Source organism: Mobula hypostoma, chromosome 12 (assembly GCF_963921235.1).
Source record: "Mobula hypostoma chromosome 12, sMobHyp1.1, whole genome shotgun sequence".
Taxonomy (NCBI): Eukaryota; Metazoa; Chordata; class Chondrichthyes; order Myliobatiformes; family Myliobatidae; genus Mobula; species Mobula hypostoma.
The window spans coordinates 111,551,999-111,575,639 of record NC_086108.1 but is presented as its reverse complement, the minus strand read 5'-3'; the positions used below and the strand labels follow the sequence as shown (position 1 = coordinate 111,575,639).

Genomic DNA, 23,641 nt, shown 5'->3' with positions numbered 1-23,641 from the left:
ATTAGTACCCTGTTTTCGCTTTCAGAAGGTGCCTTCACTGTTATGAAAAAAGGCAGCACGCAATAAAAAAAATTAGCGCCCGATAAAAGGCAGCATGCGCCCCGAGCAGCCGCTCTGCCCCGGATTCGGAACGGCATTGCTTAAACACGTTGCATTGAGCAGCCGTTAGCAAGATGAGTTCTAAGGTGTTGGAAAGACCTGAAAAAGTAAGGGTGTTACACTAAGTGTAAAACTAGACATAATTAAGTGTTTCAATCGTGGTGAACGAAGCAAGGACAAAGTGAGTTTGCCTTGTGGAAGTTGACGTAGATGATGTTGAAGAGGTTTTGGCATCCCATGACCAAGAACTGATAAATGAAGAGCTGATGCAGTTGGAAGAGGAAAGGATAACAATCGAAACCGAATGCAGAAAGTGAAGCAACTGCGTGAGATTTTCGCTGCAATGATAAAGTACGACTTTAATTTTGAAAGGTTTAGGGAATATTTGCAGGATGGTTTCAGTGCTTACAAACAACTGTATGATAGAAAAATGCGCGAGGCTCAACAGTCAAGCATGCCTTCCACATCAGCCACAGCAGATGACGAACCTCAACCTTCGACATCAAGGCGGCAGTCATAGGAGAAGATGAGCTGCCTGCCCTGATCGACGATGAGATGACACCCCCATGTCCCACCACCCCAACACCCGGGTCCTGGCCAGATACTGTACCGATTCATGAAGAACGCAGCAGTAGCCGGGAAGCACACAACACATCTTTAAGAAAAAGTCGAAATAAACATGCTAATTAATTAGGTGCCGCCTAGCACGTAATTAAATAGCATGTTTATTTCGACTTTTCTCTTAACGATGTGCTGTGTGCCTCCCGGCTACCGCTGCATTTTTCGCGGCAATGTATCGGGTTGGCGGCCCGGAGGGTGGGGGCCACTGCACCATGCAGCCTGCGATGACTCAGTCTAACACACCATTATCGGTCTGCTCAGCGCTGTTTTCCCAATTCCGGTAAGTGATACTACACTGTACATCCATTATTTCTACTTTATATAGGCTGTGTATTTTTACGTGTTATTTGGTAGATTTGGCAGCTTCATAGTTTAAAGGTTACTGGAGAGCGCATTTATGCCAACAGTGCTTGCGTGAGATTTTCTGCCGAGAGCGCTTGCGTGAGATTTTCGCTACGGAGATCTGTGCAGGCAATCGTTGTAGAGAAGTATTTCTATTTAATATAGGCTGTGTATTTATCATATCATTCCTGCTTTTACTATATGTTACTGTTATTTTAGGTTTTATGTGTTATTTGGCATGATTTGGTAGGTTATTTTTGGGTCTGCGAAGGCTCACAAAATTTTCCCATATAAATAAATGGTAGTTGCTTCTTCGCTTTATGATGTTTTGGCTTACGAACCGTTTCATAGGAACGCTCTACCTTTGGATGGCGGGGGAAACCTGTACTGGCTTTGGAGACGATGCAGAGGAAGTTCACCAGGTTGATTCCAGAGATAACAGGGTTAGACTATGAGGAGAGATTGAGTCACCTGGGACTGTACTTGTTGAAATTCAGAAGAATGAGAGGAGATCTTATAGAAACACATAAAATTATGAAAGCAATAGATAAGATAGGCAGGCAAGTTGTTTGCACTGGTAAGTGAGACTAGAACTAGAGGACGTAGCCTCAAGATTTAGAGGAGTAGATTTAGGACAGAGATGAGGAGGAACTGCTTTTCCCAGAGAGTGGTGAATCTGTGGAATTCTCTGCCCAGTGAAGCAGTGGAGGCTACCTCAGTAAATGTATCTAAGACAGGTTGGATAGATTTTTGCATAGTACGGAAATTAAGCTTATGGGGAAAAGGCAGGTAAATGGAGTTGAGTCCATGGCCAGATCAGCCATGATCTTATTGAATGGTGGAGCAGGCTCGATGGGCCAGATAGCTGACTCCTGCTCTTATTTCTTATGTTCTTTATGTTTAATAGGTTTCAATGAGATTTCCTGCCCTCATTCTTCTAAATTCCGGCAAGTGTAGCCCCAGAGCCATCAAACACTCATCATAAAAATACTTAACTGAGATTGACTGCCAGAATATTCATTATATTATCGCAGAAGCCAGATGGTAGAAGCAAATAAATTAGACCATGTTCACTTTGTCTGGCTGTTCCTTTGCTAGCTCAGAATCAGGTTTATTATCGCTGATACGTGTCGTGAAATTTGTTGTTTTGTGGCAGCAGTACAGTGCAATATAAAATGAGTACTATAAAGTAAATAGTGCAAAATGAGAAGAATAGTGTGGTAGAGTTCATGGGCGTTCAGAAATCTGCTGTGGAGGGGAACAAGCTGATCCTGAAATGTTCAGTGTGTGTCTTAAGGTTCCTGTACCTCCTCCCTGATGGTAGCAATAAGGAGTGGGCCTGTACTGAATAGTGAGAGTTCTTCATGATGAATGCCCCTTCTTGAGGCATTGCCTTTTGAATGTGTCCTGGATGGTGGGGAAGGCTAGTGCCCATGATGGAGCTGTTTGCAGCTTTTCCTGATCCCATGCAGTGGCCCTTCCATACCAGGCGGTGATGCAACCAGTTAGAATGTTTCCACGGTATATCTGTAGAAATTTGGTAGAGCCATTAGTGATGTGTCAGATCTACTCAGATTCTTAATGAGATGAATTTGATGCAAGATGAGAAGATGCAAGCAAAGGAAGTCACCATTAGATGCCGTTTCTCCTCAGCTCCTGGAATCATTTTTGTGAGCCTCCTTTCAACCCTCTTCAGTTTCAGCTCATCCTTTCTGTTCGTAAGATGAGGGGCCAAAAACTGCATTTAGTACTCCATGTGACGCATCACCAGTGCTCTATGACATCTCCACATTGTATCCTTGCTTTTATATTCTAGTCTTCTTGAAATGAAAGCTAACATTGCATTTGCCTTCCTCACCACAGACTCAACCTGAACATTAACCTTTAGGCCAGTGGTCCCCAACCACCGGGCTGCAGACCAGTACCGGGCCGCGAGCATGTGCTATCGGGCTGCGCGGAAACGATATATGATTTGGCGATTTGAAATGATAAGAATCAACTGCACCTTTCCTCATTCCCTGTCTCGCACTGTTGAACTTGAACACCCACCCCCCCCCAACCCCGTCGGCCGGTCCGCAAGAATATCGTCAATATTAAACCGGCCGGCGGTGTGCAAAATGTTGGGGACCGCTGCTTTAGGGAATACTGCACAGTTAAACATTTAACACCATAATTCCCTCCAGGCTTGACAAGAAGCTCAGAGACCTCGGCCTTCACACTGTCTTGTATAACTGGATCTTGAACTGCCTGTCTGATTGCCGCCAGGTGGTAAGAGTGGGCTCCCTCACCTCCACCACTCTGACTCTCAATACAGGAGCCCCTCAGGGCTGTGAACTGAGTCTCCTCCTTTACTCCCTGTATACACATGACTGTGTCACCATCCACAGCTCCAATCTGCTAATTAAATTTGCTGATGACACTACACTGATTGGCCTAATCTCAAATAATAATGAGGCAGCCTACAGAGAAGAAGACATCACCCTGACACAGGGTTGTCAAGAAAACAACCTCTCCCTCAATGTTGCAGAAACAAAAGAGCCGGTTGTGGACTACAGGAGGAATAGAGATAGGTTAGCCCCTATTGTCATCAATGGATCTGGGGTTGAGAGAGTAAACAGCTTTAAGTTCCTCCGCATAAACATCAGAGAGGATCTCACGTGGTCCATACATACCGGCTGTTTGTATAGAAGGTTGAGGAAGTTTGGTGTGGGCTCCCAAATTGCAAGAACTTTCTATAAGGGTACAACTGAGAGCATCCTGAATAGCTGCATCACTGCCTGGTATGGGAACTATACTTCACTCAGTTGCAGGAATCTGCAGAGAGTGGTGTGGACAGCCTTGCACATCTGTAGATGTGAACATCCCACTACTCAGATCATTTACAAAGACAGGTGTGTAAAAAGAGGCCCCGAAGGATCTTTGGGGACCCGAGTCACCCCGACCACAAACTGTTCCAGCTGCTACCATCCAGGAAACAGTACAGCAGCGTAAAAGCCAGGACCAACAGGCTTCGGGACAGCTTCTTCCACCAGGCCATCAGACTGCTGAACTCCTGCTGACATATCTGTATTTCTATGTTATATTGACTATCCTGTTGTACATACTATTTATTATAAATTACTATATATTGCACATTGTATATTTTGACAGAGACGTAACAGAAAACCTACAGCACAATACAGGCCCTTCAGCCCAAAATGCTGTGCTTAATATGTACTTCAGAAATTACTTCGGGTTATCCATAGCCCTCTATTTTTCTAAGCTCTATGTACCCCAAAATCTGTCTGGAACTATTTGATTCCAAAAGACATTGCAAAATCCACTTCAAAAATGCATAATTTTTGGTCATACTGCAATTGCCATTATTTCTATTGCAGCAGGATATAATTGATGATCATTCCTGGTTTGCCAGTTGGTAGCCACCCAGGGTCTCTAGTCATTAATGGGCTTCTGTGCTAGTTAGTCATATTGGGCTTCTGTGCTAGTTAGTCATATTGTTTATCTTTGTACGATGCAGTTGGATCATCTGAATGTGGTTACTGTTTATCACTTACAAATTTTATTTTAAATAATTTCTGTTTTTTTTATAGTGTTTTGCTTGTGTACTACTTAACCTCCAAGTAAAGATTTTACTCATGTATATGAAGGATATAAGTAATAAAGTCAATTCAATTCTACGTTGGGTTTGACTTCCTTTGTTAGCCAGGGTTGTGTCATCTTTCCTTTAGAATACTTCATTCTTTTTGAGATGTATATACCTCGTGCCTTCCAAATTGCTTCCAGAAATTCCAGCCATTGCTGCTCTCCCGTCATACCCGCCAGTGTTATTTTCCAATCAGTTCTGGCCAAATCCCTTCTCACGCCTCTGTAATGCCTTTTACTCCGTTGAATGTCTCGGATTCCATGGTGAAGTTGATCATATTTATGATCACTTGCCATAAGGGTTCTTTTACCTTGAGCTCTCTAATCAATTCTGGTTCATTGCACAACACCCAATCCAGAGTAGTTGATCCCCAAGCGGGCTCAACCGCAAGCTGCTCTTAAAAAGCCATCTCATATGCACTTAAGAAATTTTCCCTCCTGAAATCCAGCACCAATCTGATATTCCAAGTCTACCTGCATGTTGAAGTCCCCATGACTACTGTAATGTTGCTCTTTTGGCATACATTTTCTGTCTTGCATTGTAATTTGTAGACCACATCTTTATTACTGTTTGGAGGTCTGTATAGAACTCCAATCAGGGTCTTTTTACCTTTGCAGTTACTTAGCTCTATCCACAGTGATTCCACACCTTCTGACCCTATGTCACCTCTTTCTAATGATTTGATATTTTTTAAAACAACAGAGCAAAGCCACCCCCTCTGCCTTCCTGCCTATCCTTTCGATACAGTGTGTATCCTTGGACATTAAGCTCCCAGCTACAAATCTTCTTTCAGCCATGATTCCGTGATGTCTATGACATCAAGTCTGCCAATCCGCAACTGCGCTGCAAGTTCATCTACTTTATTCTGTATACTGCACACATTGAAATATACCTTCAATCCCGTATTCATCCTTTTCAATTTTGTCCACTTTTTCCATTGCAATTCATGCTGTTAACTGTAATTTTGTCCTGTCAGCAGCCTCTCCTCATTACACATTGCCTCTGTTTATAAATTAGCTACCTATCTTCAGTGTTATTGGCAGCCTTTCCTACGATACTAAATAATTTGATTCCTAACTTTGAGGTCTTACCAACATCTGTCTCCACAACCTCTCTGCTAACTGTTCTGGCATTCTGGTTCCCACCCTCCTGCAACTCTGGTGTAAACCCCACTATGAAGCATTAGCAAACCTTCCCACTAGGATATTAGGCCCCCTCCAGTTCAGGTGCAAGCTGTCCCTTCTGTATAGGTCCCACCTTCCCTGGAAGAGAGCCCAATGATCCAAAAGTCTTATGCCCTCCCTCCTACGCCAGCTCCTTAGTTATATATTAAACTGTGTAATCTTACTCGTTCTGGCCTCACTAGCACATGTCATGGATAGCATTCCTGAGATCACAACCCTGGAGGTTCTGCTCTTTAACTTGGCACCTAAATCCCTGAACTCTCTATGCAGAACCTCGTCACTTATCCTACCCATGTCATTGGTACCTACGTGGACCACAACCTCTGGCTGTTCACCCTCCCACTTAAAGAAAGCTAACGGCTTGATCTAAGAGATCCTGGACCCGGGCACCCGGAAGGCAGCATACCATCTGGGGATCTCGTTCTCGCTCACAGAACTTCCTGTCCTTTGCCCTAATGAACACATCCCCCTATCACCACAGCATGACGCTTCTCCCCTCTTCCCTTCTGCAGCCTTGCAATTTCCACCCGTTAGAAATGCTTGCGTACTTTGACCTCAGAGACGACCAAACTGCCAGTCACATAATCTGCAGGTCTCTTGGAGGGCTTAGTATTGGCGACATTGAATTGTGCGTGTCTTTTTTTAAAAAAAAAGAGGAATTGGCTCATCTGGGAGAGAGGCATCGATGTTGGAAACTCCACTGCATTTAGCTTTGAAGTCTGCGATGGTGTGCAGACCTTGCCATATGCTGTGTGTGTTGTTAGTGGAAAGTTGAGTCTAAATCTTGTCTCTGTATTGTTGTTTTGCTGCCTTGATGACTTTGTGCAGATCGTAGCTACATTTCTTGAGCTCTTGTTGATTGCTCTGTCTTGCGGTAAGTGCTGCTCGCACGGGACTGATTTGGAAAGGCCCTGACCGATTTCTAGGGGACAACATCCTCATTGCACTTCTGGCTGAAACTTGTGACCCCATCCGTGAACTCGGAGGCATCCTCATCTTGAAGGACTTTCCAGTTGATGTCATCAAAGCAGTCCTGCAGCATGGAGGCCGATTGGTCAGACTAATAGTGGACGGTTTTAACTATGGCCACCTCTTGTGCTTCTGCCTGTACTTTGGCATCAGAAAAATTGGAGGAGTGATCTGATTTTCCAAATGGAACGCGGAGGAATGCTTTGTAAGTGTTGCGGAAGGGAGAGAAGCAGTGGTCAAGTATGCTATCTCCCCATATGCTCACCTGGATGTGTTGGCAAAATTTCGGAGGGAGTTTAGTCAGCGACACTCTATTAAAGTCACCAGCGATAATGAAGGCAGCCTCCAGGTGTGCAGTCTTCAGGGTGCTGATGGTCTCATCCAGTTGCTTAAGAGCCAGGTCAGTATCAGGCTGTGGTAGAATATACACAGCTGTGAACTCCCTAGGTCAGTGGTCCCCAACCACCGGGCCGCAAAGCATGTGCTACCGGGCCGCGAGGAAACCTTTCCTCATTCCCTGTCACACACTGTTGAGCTTGAACGCACGCGCAGTCATTACCCACGCGTCATCCATGTCAGCGCAGGAAGGAGATCAACTCCTTGAGCTTGCAAATGATGGCAGGCTGAAAAGTATGTTTGACATAATATCTCTGCCAGCATTCTGGATCAAAGTCCAGCCTAAATATCCTGAGATAGTCAGGAAAGCACTGAAAACGTTGCTTCCATTTCCAACATATCTCTGTAATGAATGCAACGAAAACTAAATTGCGGAATAGACTGGACATAAGGAACTCCCTTCGAGTATCGCTGTCTCCCATCACCCCTCGATGGGGCCGTGTTGTTGCAGGAAAATAAGCCCAGGGTCTCCCACTGATTCAGTGATATTGGTGTGTTGCAATGATTTTATATGTTCATATGGGGAAAATATGTGCTGTGTGTTTAATATCCAAATGTTACTTCAAATGTTATGATGCTATTGATTATAAGTGACTTATATAACCATATAGCAATTACAGCATGGAAACGGGCCATCTCTGCCCTGCTAGTCCGTGCCAAATGCTACTCTCACCTAGTCCCACTGACCTCCACTCAGCCCATAACCCTCCATTCCTTTCCTGTCCATATACCTATCCAGTTTTTCTTTAAATGATAATATCGAACCTGCCTCTACCACTTCTACTGGAAGTTCGTTCAACACTTAAAGCCCCTGTCCTCCCCTGATAATTGACTTATCATTATATTCATGTGAGGAAAGCATGCGGTGTGTGTTTAATATTAAATTCGTTAGATAAACCCTTTTAAAACAAAATTGAGTGTATTAGCCACTTATCACCTATATTCCGGTCGTGATTAACACCCCCCCCCACCCCCCCAAACAGAATGGCCAAAAACGATGTTTAGAAAAAAATCGGCAGGTACATGCATGCGCACACAGGTGCCCGCGCAAGGCTTCATGGTCATTGTAGTCTTTCTCTGGGTAAACACAACGTACTTAACTGCTACTTTTGTTCGTTGGCAGCCCTACCCCCCGGGTCGGCTGGTCCGCAAGAATATTGTCAATATTAAACCGGTCCGCAGTGCAAAAAAGGTTGGGGACCCCTGCCCTAGGCAGCCAGAAAGGTCTACACAGCAGCACCAGGTACTCCAGATCCAAGGAACAAAAGAATTTGAGGGCATGCATGTTCCGGGGGTCACACCAGGCATTATTGACCATGGAGCATATCCCATCTGCTTTACCCTTCCCAGAGAGGTTTTTACACCTGTCCATCCGGAACAGGGAGAACCTAAAGGGCTCAGTGGCATGATCCAGGATCTCTTCCATCAGCCAGATCTCCACGAAGCGCAAAATGTTACATTCCGTTGTTTCCTGCTGGTAGGAGGTTCTGGCTCTTAGTTCGCACAGCTTATTGTCCAGGGACTGAATGTTAGCCAGGCGTATGCTAGGGAGTGGTGGTCGATTAGCACGCCAGCCCTTCTCCTTTGCCTCCACTTAGTGCGCATGCACTAGTCGTGCATGCAGCCTGGTACAGGCATTCTGATCTATTCTTACTTTCTTCTTCTTACTTTTTAATTTACATTATTTTTTGTATTTTTTTTCTCACGGTAACACGTCAAAGCTGTACCCTCTCTAACATGCTGGTAGAGAGAGTTTTATTTGGGTTTTCTTTAGCGCTGGAAATGGTTACATCCCAACACGCGGGACAGAAGCAAGGTCGCATTGTGTATTCCACGGACCAGCAAATGCCAGCCGGTTTAGTGAGCAGAGCGGCGGACACCCCTGCTGAAATCCGGAGGAAAACACACAGAGGGGGATCGCAAAGCCGAGGAAAGAGGACCGGGTCAAGACAACAGAGACTATTGGAGAAGAGGAGTTCGGTGGGTAATACCGTTCCGGCTGACCGGAAGTGCACTGAGAGTGGTAAGCGTAAAGGAGTTGGGTGCTTACCGATCTGGTTAACAACGGATGGTGCAATCCGGGGTATATTACGATCGAGGAACGTGTTTGCAGACTGGATATTGAACTTTTTACTGTTGGACTTCGGCCACATTCCACCGCGATACAACACTTGGCGGCACTGGAGGTCGTTCCTGCCTTTGGCCATCGAATATGCAGCTCCTCCCATGGAGGGTCAGACACCCTGAGCCAATAGACTGGTCCTGGACTTATTTTCCATCTGGCATAGTTTGCATTTTGGTGTTTGATTGTTGGATTTTTTTGTATTGCTATACTTACGCTCTATTCTTGGTTGGTGCGGCTGTAACAAAACCAAATTTCCCTCGGGATTAATAAAGTATATCCATCTATCTATCACTGCTTGCGAGGTGCGGCAGTGTAGTAGGTGGATCTCCCATTGATTGTACAAGTGGGGGATCACAGTGCAGAAAAAGCGGCACGTAGTGGGTAAAAGCCATCTTCCTGATGTTCAGGAGAGTCAGTCTAGCGTCTCTAATGTGACTATCAGCTACTTGAACAAGAAATGCAAAGGAAATCGCGGTAATCAAAAGTATACTGTAAAGTTGGAATGGAGCTCGCAGCACTGCCACCATACGTGAACATAGTTAGACCAAGACAGGCTTTTGGTGTTGTTCATTCATAGGAATTGGAAGCTCTCAACCTTGACGTCTTTCATGTAGACAGGAGCATGCACACTGCCCTATTTTGAAAGTCAATAACCAGGGCTTTTAGTTAACATTGTGAGGATAATTACTGTCATGACAACTAGTTAATGGGTTCTCTATCTCCTTGCTGTTCTCCAATTTAGAGTTATTTGAGATACAGTCCATTACAGCAGTTTCTGGTAGGAGGCTGACGACTCAACATTGTGGATCACCAGTTTGAGAATAATCGTGGCAAAGATGTTGCTGTGTCTCCTTAGTTATTGTGGTCTGTTGGTCAAAAGTTGGAGAGGGAGGCATTAACTCCTAGGGTTCAAAGATTGGTGAAGTTTACCTGGAAATATAGCATTGAAGGTGGAACTCTAGTCAATAAACTTTGAATCTTGTGCCTTTAGAACAGAGATGAGAATTTTTTTTAGCCAGTGGGTGTTTAATCTGAGGAATTCATTGCCACAGACTGCGGATAAGGCCAAGTTGTTAAGTATATTTAAAGCGGAGGTTCTTTATCAGTAAGGCTATCAAAGGTTATGGCGAGAAGGCAGGTGAATGAGTTTCAGAGGGATAATCACTTATGATTGAATGACAGAGCAGACTGGATGGGCCAAATGGTCTAATTCTGCTCCTGTCTCCTAGAACCTAAAGAACATAGAACATTACAGGCCATTTGGCCCACAATATTGTGCTGACCCATTAACCTATTCTAAGATCAATCTAGCCCTTTCCTCTTACATATCCCTCCATTTTCCTATCATCCATGTGCACAAGAATTTCTTAAATGTTCCTAATATATCCTCGTCACCCACAATTCACTTTTGGGAGGGGGGGGTGGAATCTTGATGACAGCCCGCCCCCCCCCTCACTTTCCTCTCATCACCTTAAAATTATGCCCCCTTTTATGATCATAATTTTCTAAGCTATGGTTTAGTATTATTCTGGGTGAGGTGGAACACTAAATTATGTAGGATTTTATTCAACATCCTTTACACTGTTATTCTAATGTGCTTAGCTATTACATCAGTACAATGTTTTCTGTTTTGTCCATGAATTTCTCTTCCAGCCACCCCTTCCTATCCCACCATTCCTCAGCAGCACTTCACTTGTGTATTTGTATAAACGATTCGAAGTCAGTGAATCTAGTCTTCAATGGCATTGCATTGCTGATGTAATCTGCTCTTTATAAAAATGTTAATTTTTAACTGCTGTCTATTTTTAGGTGTTGCCTGCACAGGGACGCTTGCATCAGTCAGTTGTACGTGTTGCAGCTGAGCTGGTTTTGCAGTTAATTTGGCTGCTGGCTGGCTATGGGCGATTGGAGAGTAAAAACCATGCCAGTACCTGAACCATCACAAGGTAAGTCCATTCTGCTGCTAACAGGGTTCAGCTTGGGTGTTAACTGGTAAACACCTTGACAGATTCAATTACCAGGATGCTTTTGTTGATATTTTTCAACCAAGAATCAGTCAGGTTTAATATCACAAGCATATTGTGAAATTTGTTTTGTGCCAGCAATAAATATAATTAAAAAATCTATAAATTATAATAAGAAATATTTTAACAATAAAAAGTGAAAAGGGAAAAAAATAGTGTTCACGAGTTCAATGCCAATTCAGAAATGTGATGGCAGAGGGGATGAAGCTGTTCCTAAAAGGCTGAGGAAGGGCATGTCTTTTTCCTGTGGCTTGGCTATTTCTAATAAATCTTTGAAGTTAAGTGGACTGATTCCATGCAGCTCAATACCTCCCAGATGAGTTACAGTTTGAAATGTGTGTAATTGGTTACTAATCTCTGCCCATATTTTAGAACTGTATTACTCAAATACTCAAAGATTATGCATCTGGGAATACAGATCTGTAATCCCTTGAAATTGCTCACAGGTAGATAGGGTCTTAAAGAGGACTTTAGACACATTAACCTTCATGAATCAGAGTATGTTACGTTGAGGTTATATAAGATGGTGAGGCCAAATTTGGAGTATTGTGTGTAGTTCTGGTCACCTACCTACAGGAAAGATGTCAATTACATTTACAGTGTACAAAGAAAATTTACAAGGATGTTGCTGGGACTTGAGAATCTGAGATATAGGGAAAGTTTGAATAGGTTATGATTTTATTCCCTGGAGTGTAGGAGAATGAGAGGAGATTTAATAGATGCATACAAAATTATGAGGGTAAATATGAAGAGGCTTTTTTCACTGAGGTTGGGTTAGACTGGAACTAGAGGTCATAAGCAAGGGTGAAAGGTGAAATGTTTAAGGGGAGCATGAGGGTTCAGTTATAACATTTAAGAAAAGTTTGCATAGGAGTGTGGTGGCCTGTGGTTCAGGTGCAAGTCAATGGGACTAAGCAGAACGATAGTTTAGCACAGACTAGATGGGCCAGGTAGCTTGGTTCTGTGCTGTAGTGTTCTATGACTGTATTGTATAAAATTCTCTTTAATCTCATCCAATCTCATCCGATTTAATTTCTTCCAATTCTACCGCTACTCCCACTTAAGTCCACTTCATGAAGATGGCGGGTGCAGTAATTGTTTGCTTTTTTTTAAACTCCAGTGCTGGAGGTACATAGTATGGAAGCAGATATGATGGTGGAGTATAGAGAAGTTTTCAGATACATGCATGTGGAGGGATTAGGATCTTGTGCAAGCAGATGAGATTTGGTATAATTTGGCATTGTGTTCAGTACAGATACTGTGGATCAAAAGACCTGTTCTGCATTTCGTAAAGTTATGCACTATGGAAACAGGCCCTTCAGCTCACCATGTCTTGCTAGTCTTTTCCTGCATCGGCACTAACCTCATTTGCTTAAACTTGGTCCATATCATTCAATACCTTGCATATTTGAGTGCCAGCCTGTTTATGGGCGGCCCAGTAGATTAGTGGTTAGTGCTAGCTTTCACCAATCGTGATTCAATTCCTGCCGATGCCTGTAAGAAGTTTGTACTTTCTTCCCGTGTCGGTGTGTGTTTCCTCTGGGTGCTCTAATTTCCTTCCACAATCCTCCTCCTTTTGATGCAAATGAGGCATTTCACTGTGTGTTTCAATGTACATGTGACAAATAAAGCTAACCTTTAAATGCCTCTTAAACATATAATTCTATCTGACTCTACCTTCCTGTGGTAGTGATTTTCAGATTTCAACCACTGTGTATTTCTAGAAAAATATTCTTCTCAAATCCCTTTTAAAACTCTTTTCTTGCAATTTAAACTTTATGCCTTGTTTTTAATGCCTCTACTGTGGGAAATAGATTTTGATTATCTGAGCCACTTGTAAATTTATACACTTTTATCAGGTTATCCCTCAATCACCTCGAGGAACTAACAAACCCAACCTATCCCATCTCTATCTTTAACCAAAGTTCTGCTGTTCAGTCCTGACAAATTTCCACTGTACCCACTTCTGTCCATGCTCCTGCAGTGTGGTGTCTGTAAAAAAAACAAAAAAATCTCCATGTGGATAACTTGTGAAGTTGCACCATAAAGAGATTAAAGATTGGTTGTAATTGAATTAACTTTATTACCTACATCCAAAGTAAAAATCTTTGTTAAGTCTCTATCTAAATGTGCAATTTGTAGTAATTTATAATAATTAGTATATACAAAGGACGGCAACAAGAGGTTAAATATGAACAGTCAATATAACATAGAAATACAGTTCTGTCAGCATGAGTTAAGTAGTCTGATGGCCTGATGGAAGAAACCATCCTGGAAACTGTTGGACCTGGCTTTTATGCTGTGGTACCATTTCTCAGATGGTAGCAACGACAACTGTTTGTGTTTGGGGTTACTTGGGTCCCCAATGATCCCTCAGGCCTTTTTTACACACTGTCTTTGTTAATCTCCTGAATAGTGGGAAGTTCACATCTACAGATGCGCTGGACTGTCCGCACCACTCTCTGCGGATCCTGCGATTAAGGGAAGTACGGTTCCCAAATCAGGCAGTGATGCAGCCAATCAGGATGCTCTCAGTTGTGCCTTTATAGAAAGTTCTTAGGATTTGGGGCCCCATACCAAACTTCAACTGTCTGAGATGAAAGAGGCGCTGTTGTACCTTTTCTCACCACAGAGCTGGTATGTACATACCACGTGAGATCTTCAGTGATGTCAGATCCTGGGACTGAAAAGCTTGAGCATGTAGATATTAAGAAAGAGGATGTGCAGGAGCTTTTGGAAAGCATCAAGTTGGATAAGTCACTGGGAGCAGATGAGATGTACCCCAGGCTACTGTGGAAGGCGAGGGAGGAGATTGCTGGTGATGATCTTTGCATCATCAGTGGGGATGGGAGAGGTTCCAGAGGACCAGAGGGTTGTGCATGTTGTTCCATTATTCAAGAAAGAGAATAGAGATAGCCCAGGAAATTATAGACCAGTGAGTCTTACTTCAGTGGTTGGTAAGTTGATGGAGAAGATCCTGAGAGGCAGGATTTATGAACCTTTGGAGATTATTTATGATTAGGAATAGTCAGCATGGCTTTGTCAAAGGCAGGTCATGCCTTAAGAGCCTGATTGAATTTTTTGAGGATGTGACTAAACACGTTGATGGTAGAGCAGAAGATGTAGTGTATATGGATTTCAGCAAGGCATTTGACAAGGTACCCCATGCAAGGCTTATTGAGAAAGTAAGGAGGCATGGGATCCAAGAGGAAATTGCTTCGTGGATCCAGAACTGGCTTGCCCACAGAAGGCAAAGTGGTTGTAGACGGGTCATAGTCTGCATGGAGGTTGGTCACCATGGTGTGCCTTAGGGATCTGTTCTGGGACCCCTACTCTTCGTGATTTTTATAAATGACCTGGATGAAGAAGTGGAGGGATGGGTTAGTAAATTTGCTGATGACACAAAGGTTGGAGGTGTTGTGGATAGTGTGGAGGGCTGTCAGAGGTTACAGCGGAACATTGATGGGATGGAAAACTGGGCTGAGAAGTGGCAGATGGAGTTCAACCTAGATAAGTGTGAGGTGGTTCAATTTGTTAGGTCAAATACGATGACAGATATAGTAATGGTAAGACTCTTGGCAGTGTGGAGGATCAGAGGGATCTTGGGGTCTGAGTCCATAGGACACTCAAGGTTGCTGCGCAGGTTGACTGTATGGTTAAGAAAGCATACGGTGCATTGGCCTTCATCAATCGTAGGATTGAGTTTAGGAGCCGAGGGGTAATGTTGCAGCTGTATAGGACCCTGGTCAGACCCCGCTTGGAGTACTGTGTTCAGTTCTGGTCGCCTCACTACAGGAAGGATGTGAAAACCATAGAAAGGGTGCAGAGGAGATTTACAAGGATGGATTGGGGAGTATGCCTTATGAAAATAAGTTGAGTGAACTCGGCCTTTTTTCCTTGGGGCGATGGAGGATGAGAGGTGACCTGATAGGTGTATAAGATGATGAGAGGCATTGATTGTGTGGATAGTCTGAGGCTTTTTCCCAGGGCTGAAATGGCTAGCACGAGAGGGCACAGTTTTAATGTGCTTGGAAGTAGGTACAGAGGAGATATCAGGGTTAAGTCTTTTACGCAGAGAGTGGTGAGTGTGTGGAATGGGCTGCTGGTGACAGTGATGGAGGCGGATACGATAGGGTCTTTTAAGAGACTCCTAGACAGGTATATGGAGCTCAGAAAAATAGAGGGCTCTGGGTAACCCTAGGTAATTTCTTGGGTAAGGACATGTTCGGCACAGCTTTGTGGGCCAAAGGGCCTGTATTGTACTGTAGGTTTTCTGTTTCTATGAGCTTGAAGCTGTTTACCCTTTCAATCCCAGATCCATTGATGTCAATAGCGGCTAGCCTGTCTCCATTCTTCCTGTAGTCCACAACCAGCTCCTTTGTTTTTGTGACGTTGAGTAAGAGTTTGTTTTCTTGACACCACTGTGTCAGGGTGATGACTTCTCTGTAACCTACCTCATTAGTATTTGAGATTAGGCCAATCAGTGTAGTGTCATCACTAAATTTAATTAGCAGATTGAAGTTGTGGGTGACCACACAGTCTTGGGTATACTAAGAGTAAAGGAGGAGGCTTAGTACCTTGAGGTGCCCTGAGGGGCAGAGGTGAGGGAGGCTACTTGCCACGTGCCGGCGATCTGACAGGAAGTCCGGGATCCAGCTGCACAAGGCAGGGTCAAGACCGAGGTCTCTGAACTTCTTGTTGAGCCTAGAGGGAATTATGGCGTTGGACTACAAATCAGCATTCAAAAACAGCATTTTCACATAAGGATCCTTCTTCTCTAGATGTGGAAGGACGGTGTGTAGAGCTGTGGCTATTGTGTCATCTGTTGATTGGTTGTATCAGTATGTGAATTGTCTCCTGTACATTGAAACACAGTGGAATGCATCATTTTGCGTCTTTCCCACCACTCTGTGCCGCCTTGACATTCTAGCACTTCACGTGGCTGGGACTGCGTCTTCCATAGGGTGAGTGTAGGGTGAAGTTGATGTCTTTCTGAGAGTCCAAATGCATGATGTAGGAGAGGATATTTGCCACCTGTTTATGGATCATGATGTGTTGCTGATGGATGGACTTGGTCAAGCCCAGTATGAAGAGCTGAGCCTACAGCCGAAGCTCAGGAAGTCCTCTATCTTCAAGCCAGGATGTAATCCACCTTCATCTTGCTGTTGTCCAGGACCAACCGATGCAGGAGAGTGTTCCCCTCAAACAGACACTTGGGATCCTTTTCATCAAGGGTCAGCAGTTCACAGGCAGCCTTGCAGATCTTTGGGAGGCTGAACTTCATCCTGCACACCTCCCACTTGTTCCGAAGACCATATTCGTCGATGAGCTTGAGTTCCCATTCAAGAAGTCTCACTTTGATCAGACGCCATGGAATGACTTGGGTTTTGCTGCACACCCACAGCCAAGCAACAGATGTGGCTGCTCATGGTCTCCAGTGTCTTCCCTGAGGAAAGTGATTTGAGATCCTCTAATTATGGCTATTACATTGTGAAAGAGACTAGTTAAAGTATAAAGTATTACTCTGGCATGATTCGGACATTGGTGACTTCCTGGGCTGTCAGCTGTTATTGTATTAATCTAACTGGTTCGTCATCCTCATTTTTAAAAATATGTTGCAAAGTAGCATTTAAATAGATATGGTAAGTTTGAAGGGAGGGCAGCCAACAGATCTGTGGATGTTTGAAACAAACATAAGAACCAATGCCCTTATCAGTGGATCAGGTTGTAGGAGCTGGAGCCCCAGAGAACGGATGGGGAGCTTGGGAGCCTAACCTTGGCAAGTGATCCATTGCTGAAAGTAGATTATTGAAATTTTGCACTGGTGTGAATCTTGAGTTCAAATGTTTCTTCTGCTTTATATTATCAATGTACTAAATAAATATAAGTATGTGACCTTTAGAAATCGTTAGGTAATTTGATTCAGAGTAAATATAGTATTGTCCGTGTGTGGCTGTCCGTCTTTTTTGAATCTGGAATTCATTGCCACAGTCAGTTGTGGAGGCCAAGTCATTGGGTACATTTCAAGAGGAGGTTGATAGGTTCTTCGTTAGTCAGGGTATCAAAGATTACAGTGAGAAGGCAGAAGAATGGTGTTGAGAGGGATTATAAATCAGCCATGATGGAATAGCAGAGCATCCTCAATGGGACGAATTGTCTAATCCTGCCCCTATGTCTTCTCATCTCATTATTATTATCTTCACTCTTTCACAATTGTAATGTCAGTCACTATTCAATAACATTTTATACTTTGAAATATTGTTGTTTTTTAAGCTCTGAACAAATTTGAATGCTTTTAAAGATTTTTATGAACAGCACTTTAGGCAAGATTAGTGGCTGAAACTGAGAATAGTTGCATTGATTTGAATCATCTAATTTTGCTTTTCCCAACAGAGAGCAAAGAATTTATCTATCATTGCACATCCAAATCAAGAATGTCTCCCTGCAATGGCATCTTTGAATCATCACCTCAAAACAGCAGTCATAACTTGAGTTTGTTTTGCACAAAAGAGAATGTAGAACAATGCATAGCTTACCTCAATCAGGCAAGTTGTTTTTAACTTTGAACTTTGTTTAGAGAAAAATAATTATCTCGTGGTCAATGTTTAATCAGAGACTGCAGCAAGTAGTAACATTCCCATCATTGTGAAACCTTGTTGATTGGGCAGGAGGTACAGGGGTCTTGGGTCCCACGCTGCCAAGTTTGGGAGCAGTTGTTGTCCTCGGCTGTTGGGCTACTGGACCTGGGTCTCGGTGCTGAACTGACCCCACTGTTATGGATTCAGTTTTGGGGACTCTGCCATTTATGTTCCACGTATGCTCAGTAAAACCATAATAACCATAATAGAATCAATGCACCAACTTACACATTCAACCAGTGTGCAAAAGACAACAAACTGTGCAGACAGTAACAATAATAATAATAAATAAGCAAGACCTATTGAGAACATGTGATGAAGAGTGGATGAGAGTGACTTCAGAGGTTGTGGAAACATTTCAATGATGGGGCAAGTGAATTTGAGTGAATTTATCCCATTTGGTTCAGGAACCTAATGGTTGAGGGGTAATAACTGTTTCCTGAACCTAGTAGTGTGAGCTTTGAGCCTCCTGTACCACCTTCCTGATTACAGCAGCACGCCCTGGGTGGTGGGGGCCCCTAATGATGGATGCTGCTTCCCTATAACAGAGCTTCATGTCGATGCTCTCAATGGTGGGGAGGGCTTTATCTATGATGCATGATTTGTCCACCTTTGCACATTGGATGTTTGGTCTTTATGTCATTTTTCCCTAGATTCTGTGTGAGCACTTGCAAGAAGATGTATACCTACACTACTTTGATAATAAATGTACTTTGAACTTTAGTAATTGAAAGGCAAATCAGAAAGGAATTGGTTTAATAAGTAAAGCATACTATGTTGGTCATAAACACTAGAGGTTCTGAATATGCTGGAAATCTTGAGCAACACAAGATATGCTGTAAGAATTTAGCAGGTCACGCGGTGTCTATGAAGGGGAATAAACAGTTGATGTTTTGGGCTGGAACTTCAAATGCTTATTCCCCTCCATAGATGCTGCCTTAATTGCTGAGGTCCACCAGCAGATTGTGTGTGTGATTAGAAAGGGCGTTCAAATTTTCACAGAATAAAATGTACTTTTTCCATTTGATGGCTCCTTTAAAGTTGAGGAAAGAATGGAGAAGCGGGTCAAAGTTGAACTTTCAGCAAGCTAAGACCGATATAATAGATTGGATGCCATCTATGCTGAAAAATCTGATGTGTTGCTGTTTTTGCTATCACCATATTATTTCCTCTTCTCTCCTGCAAAGGTGGTTTATTATCACTATCATGGTCTTGGAGCACTCTGGCACAGAAACAGGCCCCCAATCCAGTCCGTACCCATCCGCTTTGATTTCCAGTCCCATTATCCGCACCCAGACGGTAGTCCTGCAAACACCTCCCATTCATGTACTTATTCAAACTTCTCAATTGTTGAAGTCAAATCTGCATTCACCACTTCCAGTGACAGCTTGTTCCACTTTCTCACCACCCTCTGAGTGAAGAAAGTTCCCTCCTGGTTCCCCTTATACATTTTACCTTTCACCCTTAACCCAAGTCACCCTGTAACTTGGGTACCCAAGTCTTGGCAACATCCTTGTGACTGCATTGTTAATTTGTATGTATCCTGGTTTACTGACAGATGACATGAAGTTTGTTGCTTTGCAAAAGCGGTATAATAAGATCGTAAGATATAGGAGCAGAATTGGGCGATTTGGCCATTGCGTCTGCTCCGCCATTTCATCATGGCTGATCCAATTTTCCTCTTTGCCCCAATCTCCTGCCTTCTCCTCATATTCCTTCATTCCCTGGCCAATCAAGAATCTATCAACCTCTGCTTTAAATATACACAAAACTTGACTTCCACAGCTGCTCGTGGCAAAAACTTTCATAGATCCATCACTCCCTGGCTAAAGAAATTTCTCCTCATCTCAGTTCTAAAAGGAGACCCCTCTGTTCTGGGTTGTCTTCTGGTCTTGGGCTCTCCCACCATAGGAAACATCCTGTCCGCATCCACTCTATCCAGACCTTTCACCGTTTGATAGGTTTCAATGAGGTCACCCCTTATTCTTCTGAATTCCAGCAAATACAGGCTCAGAACCATCAAACACTCTTCATCTGACAAGCCATTCAATCCTGGAATCATTTTCATGAACCTCCTTTGAACCCTCTCCAGTTTCAGCACATCCTTTCTAAGGTAAGAGGTCCAGACCTGTTCTCAATACTCCAAGTGAGGTGTCACCAGTTCTTTACAAAGTCTCAACATTACATCATTGCTATTATATTCTAGTCATTGCATTTGCCTTCCCCACCACAGACTCAACCTGCAAATTAGCCTTTAGGGAATCCTGCACAACGACTTCCAAGTCCCTTTGCACCTCAGAATTTTAAATTTTCTCTCCATTTAGAAAATATTCAATCCTTTCATATCTTATGCCAAAGTGCATGACCATGTGCTTTCTTTTTTGTTTTAAATACTTTCAACATTTTCAAAAAAAACCAATGAAATCCACAAGAACATACTAGCTCAGACATGTATAAAAATGAAATAAGCAAAAAAAAAAGGGACATAACATAGAGGGATGCCTATTTGTGCAAAGTGCTCAAAAATACTAAACATTAAATCTTAACTGAGGGCCGTGAGAAACCAGCTGGGGGGAAATTGCTCATCCGCCCCTGGCCTCGTCCAGGTAGGCAAGGAATGGATCCCAGATAGCCAAAAATTTTTTAATTGAATTTGTTCTCAAGAACTTAAGGTTTCTCCATCTGTATGACTGAGATCATATCAGCCACCCATCTCCGAAAGGAAGAGGGAGAAGATGATTTCCATTCCCTCAAGATAAGACTTTTGGCAACAATCATCCCCAGTATGGCTGCAGGGAAACAAATAGTAGATTGCGAGCAGCCAAATATAGCGAGACCAGCTTCCAAGGAGAAGGATCTTTTATAGGCCTTTGAGTACCAGTCGAAAATTTTGGACCAAAATCCAGTCAGTAGTGGGCAAAACCAAAATGTGTGTGACAACGTGGCTTCTGTCCCTTGGCATCTATCACGCATTGGTGAGACAGAAGGATAAATCCTGTGCAATCTAAGTTTAGAATAGTGGAGACGGTGGACAACTTTAAACTGGATCAGTTGGTGCCTGCTGTTAACAGAGCAAGCCTGTATCATAGACAAACACTTATTCCAGGCAGCTTCTGATAATGCCTCCTGACACTTGGAGCTTCCACCATACTGCTAGTGTCTCCCACGGTGAAGACTGATGCAAAATACTTATTCAGTTCATGTGCCTTTTAATTCTCTCCCATTGCTACCTCTGAAGCATCATTTTCAGCGGTCCGATATCCACTCATGCCTCTTTTACAATGTATGTATCTGAAGAAACTTTTACTATTCTCTTTAATATTATTGGCTAGCTTACTTTCGTATTCCATCTTTACCTTAATGACTTTTTAATTGCCTTCTGTTGGTTTTTAAAGTTCCCCAATCATCTAACTGCCCACTAATTTTTGCTCTAATATATGCCCTCCCTTTGGGTTTTATGTTGGCTTTGACTTCTCTTGTTAGCCATGGTTGTCGTCTTTCCTTTAGAATACTTTTTCCTCTTTGGGATGTATATACCCTATTGCTTCCACATATTTCAGCCATTGCTGCTCTGCTGTCATTCCTGTCAGTGTTCTTTTCCAATCAATTCTGGGCATCTCCTCTCTCGTGCCTCTGTAATTCCCTTTACTCCACTGTAACACTGATACATTTGGCTTTAGCTTCTCCTTCTCAAATTTCAGAGTGAATTCGATCATATTATGATCACTTTCCCCTGAGGATTCTTTTATCTTATGCTTTCGAATCAGTTTTGGTTCATTGCACAACACCCAATCCAGTATTACTGATCCTCTAGTGGGCTCACTAGACGGGAGGATCCCGAAAGACCTGCTGTACAGGGAACTGGCCTCCGGCAAGAGAGCACAAGGGCGGCCCCATCTTCGTTTCAAAGACGTTTGCAAGAGAGACATGAAGTCACTGAAAATGAACGTCGAGAGGTGGGAGGATATCGCAAGTGATCGCTCTCACTGGAGGCTGGAACTACGCAGAGGTCTAAAAAGAAGAGAAGAGAAGCTGAGGCTTGCTGCTGAAGAAAAGTGCACTCGTTGGAAAAACAGCACCAAGACAACACTGGAGGACAGCGCCTTCAAGTGCAGTCGCTGCAGCCGAGACTGTCACTCCCGTGTGGGCCTCTACAGCCACAACAGACACTGCTCTAACACAGACTGAAGCAAGACTTTCCAGGCGCAGATCGCGAGACTAACGGATGCCACCACCACCAGTGGGCTCAACCATGAGAAGCGTCTAAAACGCCATCTCGTAGGCACTCTAGAAATTTACCCCTCCTGGAACTCAGCATCAAACTGATCTTCCCAATCTATCTGAATATTGAAGTCCCCTATGACTATTGTAGCATTGCCCTTTTGACACGCCTTTTCTATTTTCCATTGTAATTTGTAGGCCACATCCCTACTGCTGCTTGGGGATCTGTACATAACTCCATTCAAGGTCTTTTTACTCTTGGCTCCATCCACAATGATTCAACACCTTCCAATCATATGTTGCCACTTTCTAATAATTTGATTTAATTTTTTTTAACCACAGCAAAGCTACCTTTGTGCTTATTCTTTTGATACAATGTTGTATCATTGGACATTAAACTCCTAGCTATAATCTTCTTTCAGCCATGATTCAGTGATGTCTTTAACATCATGTCTGCCAATCTGCAACTGTTCCGCAAATTCATCTACCTTATTCTATATGCTGTGTGCATTCAAATACAGAATCTTCAGTCCTGTATTCACTCTTTTTGATTTTGGCTACCTTTTATGTTGCAGCTCATCCTGTTGACTGCAATTTTGCCCTGCCAACAGTCTCTGCTCACTGCACATTGCCTCTGTTTGTAAACCAGCTATGTTATCTTCAGCACTATGATCTGCCTTTCCTACAATACTACTTGCATTGAAATATATGCAGCTCAGGCCACTAGTCACACAATGCTCAACCTTTTGATCCCTAACTTTGTCTGAGGTCTTACCAACATTTGAATCCACAATCTGTCCACTAACTCTTCTGGCACTCTGATTCCCATCCCCCTGCAACTCTAGTTTAAACCCCACAATGCAGCATTAACATACCTTCCTACTAGGATATTAGTGCCCCTCCAGTTCAGATGCAAACTGTTCCTTCTGTACAGGTCCTACCTTCTCTGGAAGAAAGACCAATGTTCCAAAAATCTTATGCCCTCCCTCCTACACCAACTCCTTAGCCATGTATTAAACTTATAATCTTCCTAGTTCTAGCCTCTCTAGCATGTGGCATGGGTAGCAATCCTGAGTAGCACCTAACTCCCTGAACTCCCTATGCAGAAGCTTGTCACTTGTTCTACCCATGTCATTGGTACTGACATGGACCACGACTTCTGGCTATTCACCCTCCCGCTTAAGGTGCTGAGAACTCGATCCAAGATGTTCTGGACACTGGCACCTGGGAGGCATGAAAGGCATAAGGTTACTGTAAATTGCAAAAACAAAGTAAGGAACAAGGAATGGTAAGGTGATGTTCATGGGTCCATGGGCTGTTCAGAAATCTGGGGAAGATGCTGTTTCTGAATCACTGAGGTTCTTCAGGCTCCTGTACCA

At 43.3% G+C, this 23,641-nt stretch overlaps 1 protein-coding gene across 2 annotated transcripts in view; it reads left to right on the top strand.

Moving 5' to 3' along the window:
* The window catches only part of ssx2ipa (synovial sarcoma, X breakpoint 2 interacting protein a), a 116,161-nt gene that overhangs the window by 33,796 nt on the left and 58,724 nt on the right, over positions 1-23,641 (top strand). For both annotated transcript variants that reach the window (XM_063064796.1, XM_063064797.1), the window contains exons 2-3: positions 11,189-11,325; positions 17,797-17,948. In XM_063064796.1, the coding sequence (XP_062920866.1) occupies positions 11,277-11,325; positions 17,797-17,948 (201 nt within the window). In that variant the 5' untranslated portion in view covers positions 11,189-11,276. The remainder of the gene's footprint in view (positions 1-11,188; positions 11,326-17,796; positions 17,949-23,641) is intronic.